Source organism: Rosa rugosa, chromosome 7, assembly GCF_958449725.1.
Source record: "Rosa rugosa chromosome 7, drRosRugo1.1, whole genome shotgun sequence".
Lineage (NCBI taxonomy): Eukaryota > Viridiplantae > Streptophyta > Magnoliopsida > Rosales > Rosaceae > Rosa > Rosa rugosa.
In genome coordinates, this window is record NC_084826.1 from 607,033 (window position 1) to 627,232 (window position 20,200).

At 43.1% G+C, this 20,200-nt stretch overlaps 2 protein-coding genes across 2 annotated transcripts; both read right to left on the bottom strand.

Annotated features, from left to right (window-relative positions):
* Nucleotides 1-1,621: 1,621 nt before the first annotated feature.
* On the bottom strand, nt 1,622-5,180 carry LOC133720801 (uncharacterized). Its single transcript, XM_062147277.1, has 2 exons — nt 4,245-5,180; nt 1,622-4,201 (listed from the first exon to the last, which is right to left on the bottom strand). Exons 1-2 carry the CDS (start codon nt 5,178-5,180, stop codon nt 1,622-1,624), a joined length of 3,516 nt encoding a protein of 1,171 aa, XP_062003261.1.
* A 10,628-nt stretch (nt 5,181-15,808) lies between these two features.
* LOC133720802 (uncharacterized) lies at nt 15,809-19,513 on the bottom strand. Its single transcript, XM_062147278.1, has 2 exons — nt 19,238-19,513; nt 15,809-19,054 (listed from the first exon to the last, which is right to left on the bottom strand). The coding sequence occupies exons 1-2, from the start codon at nt 19,511-19,513 to the stop codon at nt 15,809-15,811; spliced, it is 3,522 nt and encodes a 1,173-aa protein (XP_062003262.1).
* Between the last annotated feature and the right edge of the window lie 687 nt (nt 19,514-20,200).

Here is a 20,200-nt window from a genome sequence, read left to right on the forward strand (position 1 = left end):
AGTTGTGGCGAGGAAACGATGATGGGCCACGTGAACAGGTCTTTATGACTGGGCTTTGTGAGAGCGAAAATCACTAGGAAGCTCAAAAATGCCCCCAGCTGTTGAAATGGGCCTTGATAGTATAGCTAATTGCGTTCTCTGGACCGACTTTGTATTTAGGCCCCGTCGCTGGCCCTAACCGCGAATTTCTTGTCTCGTGATCATAATTGGTTTTAATTGTGCATTTAAGTATCCGTTGAAAATGGTTACGACGGGATAATCTTGAAAAATGAACAGTCACCTCCTCGAAGACCGCTCGGTTCCCCACTCTTCGTTTTCGAGATTTGGGTAATTAAGCCGGATTAAAGACGCTGATTTGACTTCCCAACAGCTCATCCAAGGGTCAGGACGGCTCCGATTTCCCCTATAAATAGGAGTAATTTGCACGAGGGTTGTGCAGATCTTCCGAAAACTTACTTCGAACCCAGAGAAACATGGCCTTTCAATCCCTTCTTCTCTTTCTTCTTCTTCATAAATCTTCGCCTCATGAAACCGATCCTAGCCTTCAAATCTTAGGTTTCATGGCTTAATCTCAAGCTTGGATTAGGTCTCATGGCCTAATCTCAGGCAACCTCGTGCCTACCATCTCCTCCCAGCCTACCTCTTCACCAGGCTGTCAAGAGTGGAAAAGCACGAGGGGCTTCGTTAGCATGGGGGATCTGGACATGGCAGACCTTCTTTTGATGGATCCCTCATGCTTGGAGCAAGCCAAGAAGGGGGAAAAGCCACATTGATCTTCCTGGTCATCTGCTTCTTCTTCTTGGCCCCTTTCCATTTGGATGTGACTTGACATGTGTCCTCCTGATGGAAAGGGTTTTGGCGGTCGCCTCTTCTTCGAGCCTTCTCATCTGAGATTCATGCAGGGAGTGGATGGACTCAAGGAAGGAATGGGTGTGGGATATTCTCAATACCCATTTCCCAGAAAAGGGTGACTGCCAAGGTGAAAAATGGGAGCTCCGTTCTTCTGAGTTTCACTCTCTCCCTTTTTCCGGAGATAATGACACGGCTCAATCCAGCGCTGGCCTCCGTAGTCGCTTCCATGTGTTGGAGAAAAAGGAAGATTCCAAGAAAAGTTGACATTCTTGTAATTTTAGCCACTTTTGGCTTTGTAATCTAGGGAAAGCTATAATTGTATTGCTCTGGCCGCAAAGCCACTTTATGAATACATGAATCTGCTTTATTGTTTGTAAAACTTGTTGTTCAAACACTTGCGGGGCCTCAACACAGGCCCCACAATCGATAATCTTAATTACCTTTTTCAGCGGGCTAAACTTCCCGCCATCGCCAAACGGCTGATAGGAAAAGACTTTTGGGAATTTACAAGTTTGCCCAGCCTTTCACCGCGGCCAGGAAAATACGCGCGACGAAACTGATCACCTCGCGTACTCCTCCAATTCCTCGCGGTCGTTTATCCGGCCCGTGCAAACTTTTGCCCCCCAAGTCCAACCAAGCGAAGTTAAGCCAAAAAGGTGGGCCCTTAGTGACAATGATAAATATGGGCCTCAAAACAGGCCCTTGTCAAATGGGCTTCGGGAGAACAGTTATTCTATTGCCCCCTCTGGGCTTAATGCGTCGCAACCGCCTATGATTTCTCTGAATCCCAAACGCTAGGAAAGTATTTCTTCAAATATCTGTCGTTGATGGGGTTGTGGTGGATATCACCATCCAGATCTTTGAGATGAAATGCCCCCTTCTGTAGGATCTTGTAAATAACGTATGGGCCTTCCCACCTGGGAGTCCACTTGCCACGACCATGTAACTTTTCACCTAGTGGGAGAATTGCTTTCCAAACCAACTCTCCCTCGCTGAAACTCCTTCCTCGTGTCCGTTTATCGTAGGCAAGAGCAACTCGCTGCTTCTCCATAATCAGGCTATCTAAAGCCTCCAAGTGCTTTGTGCTAAGGTCCTCATGTTCCTGCCACATAGCCTGAACGTAATCTTCTCCGATGAGATGATGTTGTTCTTGAACTCGTAATGACTGGACGTTGACTTCCAAAGGTAGGATCGCATCATGGCCAAACATCAAAGCGTATGGTGTTGCTGCGGTAGGACTCCGCTTAGATGTGCGGTAGGCCCAGAGAGTTTCATAGAGCGTTTCGTGCCACTGTCGTGGATTGGCCTCCAGCATTTTCTTTAGAAGAGTGATGACAATCTTATTGCTAGCTTCTGCCTGGCCGTTGGATTGTGCATAATAGGGACTAGAATGAATGAATTGTATGCCCCACTCCTCTGCTAGTTTAGCAACTTCTCCACCTACGAAGGCTACCCCCCTGTCTGAAACAAATACTTCTGGAATCCCAAATCTGCAGATGATGTTCCGGAACAGGAATTGTCGTAGCGTGCCACCGGATGCCTCCTTCAGTGGTTCTGCTTCCACCCACTTGGTGAAGTAATCGGTCGCGACGATGATGAATTTGTGTTGCAGCGACAAATGAGGATGAATCATTCCAATTAAGTCTAGTGCCCATCCTCTCGCGGGCCAAGGCTTTATAATGGGCTGCATTGGGATATTTGGAACATGCTGGACTGGTCCATGGGCCTGACAATCCGGACAACCTTTCGTGAAAGCGATGCAATCCTTCAGAATGCTGGGCCAGAAATATCCATGTCTTCTGAGCAACCATCGCATTTTTGGGCCTGCTTGATGTGCGCCGCAGATACCAGAATGTGTTTCCCGTATGAGTCGCTTTGCTTCACTGCCATACACACATCTGAAATCTAGACCATCTTCACCTCTCCTCCGAAGTTCATCATTTCTGAGGAAGTAGTTGAGAGCTAGGAAACGGATCCTTCTGTCTGTGGTTTGATCAGGATCCTTGAGGTAAGCGATCAAAGGGATGCGCCAATCCAAATCTATGGATTCCAAAGTTGCTATTGAGATGTCGTATGGAGGATCCTCTCTTGCCATCCATGAAGGAAGCGTTCGACGCTGAACTTTTAGAATCCTCTCGCGCACGCCGAATCTCAGAGTTATCCCTGTTGCTAGTTGGGCTAACTCGTTCGCGGTGACATTATACTCGCGAGGAATATGTTCAAATCCCACGTCATCAAATTGGTCTGCCAGTTCCAACACTCTGTTCAAATAATGAATCAGCGCGAAACTGCCGCATCTGTATTTCCCGCAAACCTGATTAATAACCAGGAGAGAGTCCCCCAATATTTGCACGTCTCTGACTCCCATTTCCAATAGTATCTCCATGCCTATGATCAATGCCTCATACTCAGCCTGGTTGTTGGTACATTGATACTCCATCTGGAATGAATAAGAAAAGTGCTCCCCAGCCGGATTCTCCAGGGCGATTCCGGCTCCGGCCATGGTTTCAGTTCTGGAACCATCGAAGTATAGTACCCAAGGCTGTAACATTATAGTTGCCTGGTGACCTGACGCGGGTTCGGGGTATGGCCTTTCAGACGTGATCGCTGCGACTTCTAGTTCGCAAATCTCGGTGACCTCTAAGATGGGATGATGTGCTAGAAAATCAGCGATGGCTTGGCCTTTCACTGCCTTTTGTGGCACATATTGTAAGGAGAACTCTGAAAGAGCCAAAACCCATTTGCCAATCCGGCCCCTGAGAATGGGCCGTGACAACATATATTTGACCAAGTCGGTCTGAGCAATTATGCATGTAGTAAAAGACAACATGTAGTGGCGAAGCTTGCATGCAGAGAAGTATAACGTTAAACACAGTTTCTCCATTGGTGTGTACCTTGTTTCGCAATCCGTTAACGTTCTGCTAAGGTAAAAAATTGCATGCTCTATTCCTTCTTCGTCATTTTGTGCCAGCAAGCTGCCTATTGATGTTTCTGCCGCTGAGACGTAGAGTTTGAGTGGCTGATCTGGTTTCGGCGGGACAAGAACTGGTGGATTCGCCAGATAGGCCTTTATGCGATCAAAGGCCTCTTGATGCTTCGCCTCCCATACAAACTCTGTTTGCCCTTGCAGTTTTAGTAGAGCAGAAAAAGGGTGAATCTTGCCTGCTGAATTGGAGATGAACCGTCGTAAGAAATTGATTTTTCCTAACAACCTCTGCAGCTCCTTCTTTGTTCTTGGGGGCGAGGCGTTGATCACCGCTTTAGCCTTATCCTCGGACACTTCAATGCCCCTTTGATGTACAATAAACCCTAGGAAATCGCCCCCCCTAAACTCCGAATACGCACTTTGCTGGATTCATCTTTAATTTGTGGATTCTCATGCGTTCGAATACCTTCCGCAAATCCGAAATGTGGTTTCCTCGCTGCTTTGATTTGACAACCACGTCATCGATATAGACCTCTAAGATCTTTCCAAGGATTTCATGGAAGATTAGGTTCATTGCTCGCTGGTATGTGGCTCCCGCGTTTTTCAAACCGAAGGGCATAACCACGTACTCAAAAACTCCCGCGAAACCTAGGCATCTGAATGCAGTTTTGTGTCTATCTTCCTCTGCCACTGGAATCTGGTGATAATTGGCGGTCCCGTCCATAAAAGATAATTGCTCGTGACCAGCTACTGCGTCTACCAACATATCCGCGACCGGCATGGGGTAGACATCTTTGGGAGTGGCATTGTTGAGGTCGCGGTAGTCGATGCACACCCTTATCTTGCCATTCTTCTTTCGAACTGGGACAACATTGGATAGCCACTGATTATACTTGGCTACCCTGATGATTCCAGATTTATGCATTTTCTCGACTTCCTCCTTGACCAGAACCTGGGTCTCAGAGTTCATCCGCCTGGACTCTTGCCTCACGAGATTGTGATCCGGGATTGTTGGCAGCTTATGACAGACCAACTCAGGAGCTAGACCTGGCATATCTTCGTATTTCTCCGCAAAGCAATCTTTGAATTCCTGTAATAAGTTGATAAGCCTCTGTTTTTCATCCGGCTCCAAGTTCTCGCTGATTGCTACTTCAATTGGCTCAGCTTCTGTTCCCAAGTTTACCTTTTCTGTAGGATCTCTGACTTTCGGGGGAGTATCATCCAACGCTGCTGGAGCTAGTCGGATAGGTTCTTCTTCCTCCTCGTGATCAGAAAACTCTTCATCTATGTATTCTAATGTTGCCACTCTCTCATAGGCCTCTTTTTCAATCAAATATGAAGATAATCTATCATATAAGGAGAGCAAGGCCTGTACCTCTTCTTGTGGAAGGTCGCACTCCATTAATTGACGTCTGAGGATGGAACTGCATGGCCAGGCCTTTCGAGGTCGTTTTTTGCGACCGCGAGCCCCCATTGTGCCAATTCAGAAGCCGTGACCCCAGTGGGGCGGCCCTTGTTATCAATACCCGCAACCTGCAAGGGAGAGATTGGTTCCAAGTAGTATTTCGCGTCAATGTAGCTGGCGGCTACTGAAAAGGGTCGCGGGTCTGCTTTGTCCGCGACTCTGTCCCACATGATCAGCTCCTGATGAAGAGTAGATGGGACACAATAGCTCCTGTGGATCCAATCGCGGCCTAGAATTGCACTATACGCCGCATAGCAGTCGGTAACGAAAAAAGCATAAACCCCTTCTGCTGGACCTATCTTGACTTGCAAGAAAACCAAACCCAATGTTTTGGTTACAGTTCCCGCGAAGTTCTTCAGAGTCAAGGACGTGGATTGGATCTTTTCCTTCTTGATTCCTAACAGCTGCATGGTTCTGGTAGTCAAGACGTTGACTGCGGCGCCTGTATCTACCATAATTTTGCTAACTTTGACGCCGTTTATATCGGCGGTGATGTATAATGGCCTCATGTGTTGGGCCATTGTTAGCGTTGGCTTGCTGAAAACCATGTCCTGAATCCTTTCTTTGGTGTCTGTAACTTCTGCTGCTTCTACCTCCTTCGGCGTGGGTATCTTCGGGAGAGATGACGCTGCTGAGGTGATCTGGAAAGTTTGTTTATCCAATGACTTATCATCCTCCGCTTGGCATTCCTGAGCTGCCACTGGCAAGGCATATTTTGATGATAGGACATATACCATATTACATGTAATGTCCAACATGTCTGCTTCTCTTGGTCCCGTCGTGTGAGAGCTCAGGTCAGCTTCTGCCGTGGGTTTGTTTGGGATGCAAACGTCCGGCGATTCTTCGAGGATTATAGCTTTCTCTCGCTGATCTGCTGCCAAGGGGAACCTCCCCTTTGGTGGCCTTTGTTTCGATGAGGAAGCCACTTCGGATTTTGCCTCTATTACGCTTTGGATTAGCTTAGGCTTCCATTGCTTAATTGAGAACCGATTGTCTTTGCCCCCAAGTCTGTCAAAGATTGAAGGTTTGCCGGCTCCTCCTTTGCGAAGTATTCCCCGCCCACTATTGATTTTATCTGCTGGCGGCGATTCTTGCCTCCCGGGAACTAAAGATTTCTCCTGTGTGCCGCTCTTTGGGACACGTGTCTCTTCTTCCTCACGTGATATTCTTCGCCAAACACTTGCTTTACGAATTGGCGGTGATTCTCCCCTCGCGGGAACTAGGAGATTTTTCCCTCTCTCTTTCTGACACATGCTGGGCTTTGTCGCTTGCCGAGACAATTTAAAACGCCGTTTGGAGCCTTGCGGGGGAATAAACCTGTCCAAAGCTAATGCCTCTACCTGTTTCTGATATTCCCTTGGCGACCTCACCAGCTGCGATGGTTTAATCAAACCTTGGTCCAGTGCCGCCAAGGTTCTTTTGGCTTCTCTAAATCTCCGCTGGAGTTTTCTCTTCCTTGAAGAGCTCATTTCCACAGCTTTGCCCTTCTCCTGTGTATACCACCTTCCTTCTTTAATGGTGGATTTTGATGCCGGCGGGATGTAAGGTTTGGTTAAAACCTCCTGCAGCTTATCTGCCTGTCCTTCTTCCCTTGTGGTTTTCAACTTTTTGAATAAGTTTGAGTCCGTTGGAGAAGAAGTTTCCGAGACACTTCGTCCCCTTGGGCTGTATGGTTGGAAGTTTCTAGAAGGTGATACTAACCTTATTGGCGGCAAAGATCCAAAGCGGACTGTTTGGGACCCTTCCTCTTGCAATGACTGAGCATCACATTCTTCCTTGCATCGTGAGCATAGGATGGTGGGAAGACTAGTTGTGGCTTCCTGATTCTGCTGATCTTTCTCGCCCCACACTACGTCCATCATGTTGACGCCGGTGTCTGGGAAGGGATCTAGGTCTACCAGCGCCGCTGCTGTTGTCGGCGCTTCTACTTGCAAACTGCCATTATTTAACCAGATTTGGATCTGATCTTTCAGCTTAATACAATCAGCTGTATTATGATTCCACATGTTATGCATTTTGCAGTATTTCTTGCCTCTCAGCTGCTCTGGTTTAGGAAATGGACCGTAGTCAGTTTTCACCATCTTTGCGGCGATCATTTCATCCAAGATCTCATGTGCTTTGTTCGCGTCGTAAGTATAGCTTGCGAACTCTAGTTTGGTGAAAACCACTGATTTGAGCTTCACCGGCTCTTTGCACAATCTCAGCTGCTTTATCACTGTTGCCTTCTTTCCAGTAAGCTCCAGTGCCGCTACTTCATCCTCTTAGAATTCCTCTGCCTCTGCTACGCCGGTCTCCTCGCTCCTATAGTAAGGATCATAGGAGCTTGATTGGTGACTAAGCGCAGCCACCGTTCGGCGTTTCCCGGGGATGTACGTCCCTTTCGAGGCGTTCTTCATGGCGTCCATTTCTCTGAGCAGGTGTTCGAAACTTCCTACTTTTGTGATTAGCTCACCCATGGAGCTGAACATGCTTCAGTGCTGCTTCTTGCGTTGGCGAGGTTCTAAGCCTTTAATTGCCAACTTCACCAGCTCTTTCTCCGGCAAAATCACGTTCAACTTCCCCTTCTGTATTTGGAAACGCTGAAGGTACGCGACGGCAGATTCAGTTGGCTACTGGGCCATCTGGGTAAGTGAAGCCAAATCTACTTCAGGCTCAATAGTCCCGAAAGTTTCCTTGAACAGTCTTTCCATTGCGGGCCAACTCGCAACTGATCCTGGTTGCAGCTTGGTGAACCAGGTAAAGGCAGCTCCTGACAAAGAAGTGGCGAAGATCTGACACTTCAGATCATCATTCTGGTATTGGCCACACTGTACTCGGAACCTGACCAAATGGGCTGCGGCATTTTCGACTTGCTCTCCCGAGAAAGTAGAGAACGTGATGTTCTTATATCCCCTAGGATAGGGTGAGTGCATGATATGTGGTGGGAAAGGCCCTTGATAAGCCTCTTCCAAGTTAGGCCTCTGATTTGCAGCCGCGATCATAGCTTCCACTTCTTCTCTCCTTATATATCCTGGGTCGGGAGGAGGCTGAGCGTAAACCGTCGTTTCTCCCGCTAGCTGATTCAAGGGCACCGCGTGAGAAGTCTGGCCTACCAGAGACGTACCGCCTATATGGGCCGTTTTAGTTTGAGCTGGAGTCTGGGATGTGGATCCCCCTACTCCCGCGGTCGGATTGACTTTTGGTAGATTCCCTACCATATCAGTCCTCTCTTGAGCCCCTATAGGTTCATCGAATATGCATTCATATCCGTCGCTGTCGTATTGGACAGTTGCACTAGGCTCTTGGACTGTTCCCCCACTGATCTTCAAGTTCCCGCTCTTTGGTGGGGCTGACGAAGTGATCTTAGCGCTTGACTTATTTTTGGCAGACGCGCCGAATGTAGCTGAAGTCAAAGTTGCCGCGTTGCTACCGCTAGCCTTTTCTCGACCATTTGGCAGTATATATTTGTCAACCGCGGGGGATTGACCCAAACTGCCGAGAATAGCATTATGGTCTCCTAATGCCCTATTCATAACTTCTCTGGTCTGGTCTAGCTCAGCTTTCTGCATGGCTACCTGTGTGTTTAGTGCCGCTCTGTCGGCTCTAATGGCTGCAACCTCAGTAGCGACCTTTGCGGCTTGGGCCGCTTAGGCAGAGATCAATCCCACAAGTTGTTCGTGGTTTGTGTGGATTCGGTTCGTGACGTCTCGAAGCCGGTGCTCAATTACTTGGTCCGTTTGTTGGAACCATTGAACAGCCTTACGACTCTCTTCCACGTACCTTCGCCTTGATGCTTCCATGAAATTTTCAGTGTTAAGCTTCATGATAGCCATCTTTTGCAAGATGTCTGCATCCTCTGGTATAGGGATGGGAATGTACTCCCCAGCCCCCTCACCTGCTCCAGCTATACTGGAATGGCTGGTAGCCCCCTCGGCTGCTTCCGCCGCAGAGTGTCCGCTGTCGGGGATGGGTGGTAAATTTCCTGTTGCCATCACAAATGATGGTGAGTCGAGGGCAAACCTTTGCGTTGCTTGCTCTTCCGAAAGGCCACGACAATCCACGGATGGTGTGGTTTGTAACTAGAGGCCTTATGTTTTGAGCAGTTGACGTATACCCTCTGATAAGGGTTATCGTCTGACTTCCCAATGATAACACTCGTGTTCTAAAACACTTTGTTTCAATTGTCCCACTTGGCGTGCCAAAATGTTCGGCTCCAGTTTTACTTTGCTGCTGTAGCTGGTCAATAGTCTCTTTTCTTGCTTGGGCGTGCCAGCACCGTTCGGGTGCGGTCGTCGGGGGTGACCCTTGACCTGACTTCTTTGGAACGATTGTAGCCGAGGAGAGCACCAACCTCGTCGCGGGATTCTTTGTGCCTCGTGGTGAGGACTTCGTTGAGGTTTCTTCTTGTTCACAAGTCGATACTCAATGTCGTAGATTGAGCAGAGCGTACACCATTGGAAAATATTGAGATGTTGCTAAAGCGTGACTCTAGCTTGGCTGGTTTGCGAGGGCGTTACCCTTACTTGGCTGGTTCTGTAACCATTGTGGTCGCGGCACTTCCGTCGGCTCCCAAGGAGACTAGGACAGATGTATGTTGACAGAGGGTTTGGTGGCACTGACAGTCGGCTCCCGAGGAGACTAGGACTGGAGTGTGGTCACCTGTAAGAGGAGAATGGGTATTTGCTCCGGAGAGGCTTGGATAATCGTAGAGATTAATTGTTGAATTGGCCGTCTTTATGATTTCGTTGTAGCCTCTATATATAGGCTACTCTGCAGATTCATCAGGCCACAGTCGTTGGCCTTAAACAAATCCAAAAATCCTTAATGGTCTTGGTCGCTGTAGTGGGCTAATAATGCTAGAATATGGGCCAAGCTGAGTGCCCAACAAATGTGATCGCGGGATATGCTTCTTTACTGTCTGTTGGCCAGTCCTCCCGTAATAATGGCGCACCAATATTGCTAGAATATAGGTAAAGCTAAACCCCTTTTTGAACGTGGTCAGCTGGGATAATATACTTAATCCAATTCCCGCGAGCACATCGCATTAATGGCGCATTAATATAGCCATAATGCTATATTCCTGTCTTTCTGTAATTGTGTACAGACCCCACCGCACGCTTGCTTTCTTTATTCTACCGCGAGCCAAACTGTACCGCACTCTCTGTCCCCCACGCTAGCGAAATAAAGAAATGATTATTCCTTCTGGGCCACCGGTAGTGGTCTCTACTGGGTTTTTGCAGGGCCTCGCGGGGATTCCGCCAAGGTTTCCTCGCTGGGTCTGTTTCTTGTTCCTTGTTCGGGCCGCTATTCTAAGGGTCGGCCCAAAAATACTTTTTGGGTTTAAACAACACGTGTAGCCCATTTTGTGGTCTAGAATTTTCCATGTCAAGCTGTCTTGACTTTGACCTTGATTCATATTCAGAGTTCCATCGTTTTCTTTCATCACCTTAACGCTTATTCGTCAAATTGAGCCTTTTAACAAACGTCTTGTCTTCATTGACCAACCCTATGCGATTTCATGCTACAAGTTAAGAATTAAATTAGAGTGTGTTTTGATGAAGGAAAAAATGATGGAATTTAATTGAAAGTAATAATTTCATAATTCCTAAAAGCCAATTCTCTCTTTTGACATTTTTAAATTGGAAATTTTAAATTTCTCTGTGGAAAAAAACGAAGGAATTCATTATTTAAATTCCCTACTTCAATTTTCACCAAAATATGTGGCATTTACGAATTCTTTTGCAGTATTTAATTTTCATTTCCAAAACAAGGCTTTTTTCTAATTTATTTTTTTATTCGTTTTAAACTTTCTTAATTTATTACATGCACATTTCAAATTCTAAATAGATACAACAAAACAATAGAAATTGCAATCACTGGAATTTTAGATTGATGGAGTTAAAGATTCCATCATTTATAAATTCCTAAGGATTTCATAATTTTCTCATCCAAACGCACTATTAGTGAATTTGAATTACATACAACTTTGTTTTAATGAATATGTACGTACCAAACATTTAACATTGTGGTCGAGAGTACGATACGGCATTGTTGTAGTTGTGTGGAGCACTGGAGCTGAACCCTTTGCCTAGAAAATGACCTTAATGCCCTTCTGGTACAGAAGCATAATGCCGTTTTTTATTTTTTATTTTTTATTTTTTTATTTTTTTATTTTTTTTATAACGAACATTTAATAAATAGGGACAATACGTTAAATCGCAATAATTCAACAAAAACATTGATGATAAATTCAAGGTTCAGAAAACTTTAGACTAAGATAGCAAGGCCAAAAGATTTAGAGATACGACACTAAGCTAACTCATGTCCTAAGGTCTACAGTATAAGTTATCAATAATCCAAAGGCTTGATCTCAAGGTCTATTATGTTTACAATTAGTCAATCACCCTTCAAGCGCCCCAGAACCATTCAATCAAATTATGAGATTTAGTGCCCTTTCAATTCTCAAGTCTTGTATTTGTTCTCTTGATCTATCTCTTCCCCCTTTTCACTAAAGCTGAACATCCAGTCTTCTAATCCAGAGATATCTTGCTGTGAGAAATAAGGTTTTGATTTAACTAAAGCGTTGACACAATCCATATATGAAATATGAACAAATTTGCTCGAACGGTGGTTGGCACAAAATGTAGCAACACGAATCAAAGAGATCATATCTGCCACACTACATCCTTCTGTAAAGCAGGATATCTCGTCAATGTTCTCGTCAGTAAGAGAAGAAATGTCCTTTTGAAGAAACTTTTCCAGTACCAACACTCTCTTCTCCTTGGTAGGCACTGGAATGTATATCTTCTGCCTAAACTGCATCAAGGCTGCATCATCCAGCTGTTGTGGTCGACTTGAAGAACCAATCACTAGAATGTGCTCAGCGAGCAAATCATCCCCAACATGAAGATATGGCAGTAGTGCTTCAATTTCATCCATAAAAACCAGAGCAGGCTAATAGCACCGAGGAACCGCAAACAAAGCATGCACTGTATCCTCACCCGTTCTTCTTCTTGTTTTTCCTACATAAAAAATCGACTCTGCTAAAATACTAGTTCTTCTAGAAGGAGCGTTGCTTCTTCAATTTCTTTCAGCCGAGAGTTGTTAATTGTGGACCGGAGTTTTGTGAGAGATATGACTGTCGCCGAAGATCGGAGCTGGATTATGGGTCCAAGCCCGGAGTTATGACACCGAAATCGAAGAATGCTAGTAAAGTTCACAATTCCTACTTTTTTTGGGAGTCTAAATTCAAAGAATGATTTTTTTTTTCATTGATATTGAAGTTTTCATTTTTGGTAATTTAACACATGCTAGATCACTAACAAGTGGAGATCAACTGGTGCAACTAATTGTCAAATTCATTTTCTTTTTCTTTGAAATCTTTTACCATTCTGTTTATTTCTTGCCTTCATGTGCTACTTCCACATCTGTTCTATATCTCTTTTTGGCACAAGTGAGTTGCTTTACAATCCATGATTCGGTGCTTGTTTGTTTGTTGTTGGAAATAGAGGCACTCGAAAACTTCAAAAGAGAGTTAATAATCTTCAGATTATCCAATAATAAAACTATTAGTTATGTATAAATGTATATGCACTTGATAAAAATATAGTATCGAATGCTTGGAAGTGTCCGATAGTAACATGATCTACAATGTACGTCTATGATTATCTACTTTAGAAAAGTAAGACTTATAAATGACATTACCAATTGCAGAGCTTATAACTATATAAATTTATCCTGCAGTAGCATTTTACCCTCTTCTTAGACCTCAATAGCTTGTCATTTACTATTATGTTATCTCACTTTTTTCTATTTTCTTTTTTTAAACAAAGACTACATGGCCACATGTGGTGGATCAGAGAGCTCAAGCTATTCGGGGGAACAACCGAGGATGATATCAGCCGATGACACAAACAAGGATGTGCCTTTGGTTAGAGAGACAACGGCTGACCTTTCAGATCAAGTTTGGGTTACTGATTTTGAAAAACGAGTGCAGAAGTTTAACAAATGGAACAACAGGATGAGCACGATACTTCTGTTTTGAAGGCAAGGACACACATGGAAGAGAGCCGCAAACCGTTTGCAGGGGCTTTTAAAAAATAGTTGAGAGGGCCCTAAGAAACTCTAGGTCTCAAAATGTTCAGGCTAAAAGTATACCTGAGATGGTTACGGATAATGTACCTGTAGCAATAGGTTTTGCCAAGGTGTGCATTGCGAAGCAAACCTATTCGAAGTCTTACAAAAAGGCTTTGGTTGAAAGAAACAAGTCTGGTTGCATACTGACATTAGAAGAGAAAGTATACCAGTTTTATGATGACTCAGAGTTGAACGAACTAGCACATCTACTGAAGGGTATTCGCTTTGGAAAAATGTATAGCTTATTCAAGGTTCTCAAATAGGATGGCAACGCTATTGAGTTGGGGGAAATAAAGCAGCAAATCATACAGCTTGGCAAGAGGTTATCAGGAGTCTTAAATACAAACTTCAGATTGTCATGACTTCAAAGGGGGATGTTGTGATGGAACCAAAGTGTGCATCCATTGAATAAACTTGCTTATGTGCGTTCACTAAATGTTTTGGTATCGCATGCATTAGAATGATTTTACCTTATGTGCGCTTAATAGGTTAAATAACTTCCAGGAAATAATAAGGACTTTGTATGCGTTCATCTCTGTTCTTAATTGGTTTTTTTTAATATTTTTTTTATGACATATTTTGATTCGTGATTTGTTATTGATAATCTGCTTAACGTGTTAGTGATAGTTAATTATATCTCTACTACTTCCATTCATCTATCTCTATCTTGATTCTTGGTTGGATTGATCATTAGGTTGAAATATAGTACAAAATCTTTAAATCCGCTTATCTAATTATTTTTGCAAGTAATATGTTCATACATAAATTTTGACATTTTTTTGTGATCCTAATATTTGACGTGATTTACAGGAGTATTCACAATATCTGGCTTAAGGAACTATAGGTTTTTTACTTAGCAATTAAGACCTAGAACGCTAGCATATCTTAATTTATAAACAATTACGTGCTTAATATTCTAAGTTTGCAACCAAAAAACATATACACATAAAATGTGGGACTGAAGCACAAAATCAATAATCAAAATTCATCATATATTAAAATAGTAATTTAGATTAAAAGAAACTTAAAATGTTTTGATGCTTTATGGTAATTGAAAACTAAACATGAATACATAAACTTTATTCTCATAAGATATCAAAATTTCTATTTAAACAAAGCAAGAATATGAATTGTTTTACAAACATATAAAACCGAAAACAAAGAGTAGATGGACATGGTACACTTTTGAATATCTCAAGGACGCAAGAGGAGTTTCAAGGTGATGTTCCCAAGGTGGAGAGCTATGGTGAGAATGTGGTGGAGATGATGATTATTGCTTCTTGACTTGAAGATATCAAAGATAGAGGGTGAAACTTTTAGAGAGAAAAAGGAGAGGATTTATGAATTTGATTCAAGGTTGAGAGATGGTTTTGAGACGTCAATAGCATAGCTATATATAAGGGACTTCCAGCCTTGATTTCTTGTTATGGTTGACAACTTTTTTTGCTTCCAAGTTACTCTAGGGTTCCAAAGAATGTAGTCAGTTATTGAATTATTAGTTCCAAAGGACGTCCTAGAATGTTAATTGAAGAAAATCTTCCCTTTTTTTTTCTTCTTCTTTTTTTAAATGTAGCATTTTTTATTTTGAATTTTTAGTCAGATATTTGAATTTGATTTTGTTTTTGAATTTAGCATAAATCTTAAAAAAGCAAAACACAAATACCTCTTGAGGAGAAATTGACCAAACGACACATATCTTATGTTATCCTAAAAACGAAACACAATTATACTTCTTGAGGAAGAGTTAACCAAACGCACACTATACATACCTATTGAACAGGAACCATAACACAAATACCTCTTGAGGAGGAATTAACCGAACGCATACTACACATACCTATTGAACAAGAATCTAAACACAAATATCTCTTGAGAAGGAATTAACCAAACGATACATACCTACTGAACATGAAGGAAACAAAACACTCATCAACTGTACTTCTCTAATTAAAGGGATGTGCAGCCGAACAAAGGCAACCCACCAACCTCTTATTGAGTGATCCAGTTATATCCCAATTTGAATTTGAAATCAAATACAATAAAATCGCATAATTTCAGCGATATTGATGATGCTTTTAAATGTAGATATTACAGAGCAATATTGAATGTAGAGATCACATAGCCTCCTGTCTAGGTATTGATTTCGATTGCTTTAATCAAGTGTATGGTTATGTTCTGGCCGATGTCCCTGGGCGACAAATTTGGGGCTTGTCTTCAGTAATTTTTAACAAAAATATAAATTTTAGGGGTGAATTTAATCTAATAAGTGAATAACAATTTAGGTATACAATAAAATTCCCCTTTCAACTGTAGTTAAAGAAAAAGGGTAAGATTATAAATAATCCTTGTAATTTAGGATCATGGCTACATTTACCTCTGTGATTTTGAAATATCTAGGCGTCATGGGGCTTGATTTTTTTGAATAAGTGAAACTTTCATTAAGAATGCCCTCAATTGAGGTGATTACAATATGCATTTAGAACATCTATGATGCAGCTAGGCATGTGCTCAAGCCAAACTGTGCTAAATTGTGCCTCAAAACCTATACCTGCAAGCCTATGGGCCACCATATTACAAGAACGTGGTGCATACTGGATTTGGACTGAAGGTATATTTCTTACAGCTCTCTTAATGTCATCAACAAGACCTCCGTTGGCAAGCAAGGAATGATCTGGGCACAAGGCTTCCGCTATTGCCTCAGTGCAATCGGATTCAACAACAGCATTTTGAATATGAAGTGAGGCAAGTAAATCAAGTCCAGCACGGATAGCATATAACTCACATTGTTTTGGGGACGCTGTGTGAGCAATAGGAGTAGCAAAAGCTGCGACAAATTGTCCAGAAGCATTGCTTAAAACTCCTCCAAGGCCACCCCTGGTTTGGTCGGATAGGAATGCAGCATCTACATTTAGCTTGAAGGCTCCATTTTCAGTCGGTTTCCATCGCTGTCTTTGTTGCTTAACAGGAGATGGCTGACTGATGTTTCTGGCTTTCTGGAATTCATCCAACCATGTGAAGCTGCTTAATAGAATATCCTGAGCAGATTGCTCAGTGCCATTCCATAAAAAATTGTTACGATTTTTCCATCTGGCCCAGATGATCATTAACAATTTCGCAAAAATGTCAGGTGATAAAGTAAGAGCTCGTTCCAACATCCATTCCTTGAAGTTCAAAGAGGGAAGTATAGTATTCTGCAAGTTGAATGGTGCAGCATGTAGAATTGTAGATGCTATGGGACACTTACAGAAAAGGTGACTTGCATCCTCAATGTGGTAATTGCACAAAAGGCAATGTCGAGGGCCATCATACCCCTTTGTTAGAAGTCGATCTCTTGTTGGAAGAAGATTGTTACAAGCCCGCCATGCACAAATACTAACTTTGCCTGGGACTTTGGCTTTCCAAACGTGTTTCCATAGTTCCTTATAAGGATCTCCCCTAGAGGTAGATACCAACACATGTTGCATAACATCCATTCGAGCAATCCAGTATGCAGATTTTACAGAGTAGTGGCCCTTTTTTTCTGGAGCCCATATCAACTTGTCCGGAGCAGCTACTCTACTGAGTGGTATACATAGAATCTTCTTTACGATAGGAGTGGGAAAGAGACTACAGACTGCTTCTGGGATCCACTGTCGGGTAGTTATGTCAATTAGGTCTGCGACCTTGGAGTAGAAGGTGTTAGGAGGCTGCATAAGTGGTACATGGACTGGAACAGGAAGCCATCGATCATGCCACAGATCCACTTGTTGGCCATCACCAATTTTCCACTGGACACCTGCCTTAAGAACCTGCCTACCTTGTAGAATGTTTCGCCATGAGAAGGAGGGAGAGTCCCCAAGATTGGCCTCCCAGAAGGAACATTGAGGAAAGTATTTTGCCTTGTATAGCCTTGCAATAAGAGAATGAAGGTTGGAGATAATTCTCCACCCTTGTTTAGCAAGCATGGCAATATTATAAGCATAGATGTTTTTAAACCCCATACCTCCTTCATGCTTTGTGAGACACAATTTCTCCCAACTTCGCCAATGGATCTTCTTTTTTTCATCTGTGTCACCCCAAAAAAAAGAAGCACATAGTTGATGAATATCGTCACACAAACTCTTAGGAAGCAAGTAACAGTTCATAGCATACAAGGGTTTGGTCTGAGCTACTGCCTTTATGAGTATTTCTTTTCCAGCGCAACTGAGAATTTTTGACTTCCAGCTAATCAACTTCTTGGATAACTTTTCTTTAATATAAGCAAACTTGGCAGTTTTGGATTTACCAATTCTCATTGGTAAACCAAGATACTTATCATGTTCATCCACACATTGTACTGCTAGAATGGAAGCCAAACTATTTTGAAGATCCAAGTCCACATTCCTGCTAAAAACAACACTGCTTTTCTGAAAATTTACTTTCTGCCCCGAGGCCTTTTCATACAAATCCAGGATTTGTTTGTAGGCAGTACACTCCTCAGGTGTAGCAGTTCCAAATAGCAAACTATCATCTTCAAAGAAGAGATGATGAAGTACTGGCGCTTGAGGACACATTTGGAGGCCAGAGATGAAATTGTTTTGTACTGCGTGAGTGATGAGTGCTGACAAACCCTCAGCACATAAGATAAAAAGATCTGGGGACAATGGGTCTCCTTGACGGATTCCTCTAGTAGGCGAAATACGAGGAGTAGGCTCACCTTGAAGGAAAATTGAGTAGCTTACAGTAGTGACCATATTCATGACCATAGAAGTCCAAGTAGGGTGAAACCCTAGCTTGGTGAGAATTGCCTGGAGATAATGCCACTCAAGACGATCATATGCCTTACTAATGTCCAACTTTAAAGAGAAGAAACCAGTATCTTGATGCCGTAGCTTGTGCATAAAGTGTGCCACTTCATTGGCCACTAAAGTATTGTCAGAAATAATTCTCCCAGGCACATACGCACTCTGTAGTGGTGAAACAATATCTGGTAGCCATTGCTTAAGTCGATTTGAGACAACTTTGGAACAAATTCTACATATCACATTGCTCAAGGCAATTGGTCTGAAATGTGCAGCTTCTTTAGGATCCTTGATCTTTGGTACAAGACATAAATAAGTGTAATTGATACACGCCTCCATTTCTCCAGTTTGTAAGAAACTCCTAACTGCCATGCAAAGATCAAAATTGACAATATTCCAATACTTTTGAAAGAAGAAGGGTGACATACCATCCGGACCCGGACTTTTGGAAGGGTGCATTTGGAAGAGTGCCTTTTTAATCTCATCATCAGAGTATGGCCGCAATAAGTCCTCATTCATTGTAGGAGTAACTTTGGTCGGTGTTGCTGCAAGGATTGTGGCAAGCGCCTCATGGTCAGTGCCTCCAGTCGAGAAAACACTCTCGAAATAGGTTAATAGAAGCCTTTGAATCTCTGCTGGGTCACTTTGCCATTGGCCTCTCTCATCATTGAGGCCTTTTATCATATTTTTGCTTCTTCTATTACTGGCTTTCCGGTGGAAGAATGCTGAGTTTCTATCTCCATCTTTGAGCCAAATTGCCCTAGACCTCTGCTTCCAATATTTCTCTTGTTGAGCAAGAATCTGACTATGCCTCACATGCAAGAGTCTTTGTTCTTCATACTGTTCCAGAGAGAAGGGAAGTTTCATAATATCAATAAATTTTTCCTGGATAATACGCAGCTCCTGCTTTTGACTGTTAAATTCTTTTGAGTTCCACTGCAAGAGATTATGCCCCGTAACATCAATCTTCGATGCTAACTGGAGGAGAGCATTACCCGTGGAGGGTGTAGTCCACGATTAATGTTTTATAATTTTCTCACAATTAGCATGGCCATGCCAGCATTCCTCAAAGCGAAAGTGCTTTGTAAACTTCCTGTTTCTTAACCTTTCTGAACTAACCACAATTAGCAATGGGCAATGATCAGATTCACTAGGGTTTAGAGTAAGAACCCTACTATACGGAAATCTAGCTCTCCATGATGGTGTTTGAAAACCCCTATCCAGTCTCTCCTTTGTGAACTTGTTGCTCCACGTAAACCGACTGCCAACAAACCCCATATCTATAAGATCACAATCTGCCATAGTTCGCCGGAAAACAGCCATAAGTGCAGCCGCACGTCTAGGACCTCCAGACTTGTCATTGTTGGACATGATCTCATTGAAATCACCGGCCATTAGCCACGGTAGAGGGCAATTCTCCGCTGCCAGTTGCCTGATGAGAGTCCAGGTCCGATGTCGACCTTCTCTTGCTGCGATGCCATGCATAGATAAAGGTAAAACGCCACTTATGGGCTTCTTCTAGTTTACCTATGATCACATCAATATGGTTTGGGGAACAAGATCGAAAGGCTGCATGAGTATCAGTATTCCACAACAGTGCAACCCCCTGTGAATCCCTCTCATGTGGGAAGCAAATGTTATCCACAAACCGTAGCCTGCGTGTGAGGGCGTTGATATGCTCTTTTTGGGCTAAGGTCTCGGATAGGAAGATGAGACTAGGTTTGCGAGCCTGTGCAATATCAATGAGAGCCCGCTGCGATTCGAAGTTAACAATACCTCGACAATTCCATAAGAGAATGTTGTCATGCAACATGCTTAGGGCCAGTGTAAAAACCACGCCGGCAGTTTGGTGGCGGCAACGAAGGTAGGGGCGCCGCTTAGGGTTTTTTGTGATATTAAATTAACTATTCTGCATGGGGCTTGATAAATCAACTTATTTTCATTAATTTCATTTTCATCCAACACATTTTATGAGATTAGTGTGAATATTGAAAAGAATAAAAAATAATAAAAAAATAAAAAAAAAGGCCCAAAACAACATCACTCGACACGCTTATAATAGCGATGGAGGCACATGGTTCG

Excerpts from the sequence above, each read along its gene's own strand:
- LOC133720801 (XM_062147277.1), bottom strand. The coding sequence starts at position 5,180 with ATGGAGTGCGACCTTCCACAAGAAGAGGTACAGGCCTTGCTCTCCTTA. Across the intron at positions 4,202-4,244 it reads ACATTTCGGATTTGCGGAAG|CAAAGTGCGTATTCGGAGTT; the intron begins GTATTCGAACGC and ends AGATGAATCCAG.
- LOC133720802 (XM_062147278.1), bottom strand. The coding sequence starts at position 19,513 with ATGGCCGGTGATTTCAATGAGATCATGTCCAACAATGACAAGTCTGGA. Across the intron at positions 19,055-19,237 it reads ATTGCCCATTGCTAATTGTG|TGGAACTCAAAAGAATTTAA; the intron begins GTTAGTTCAGAA and ends AATCTCTTGCAG.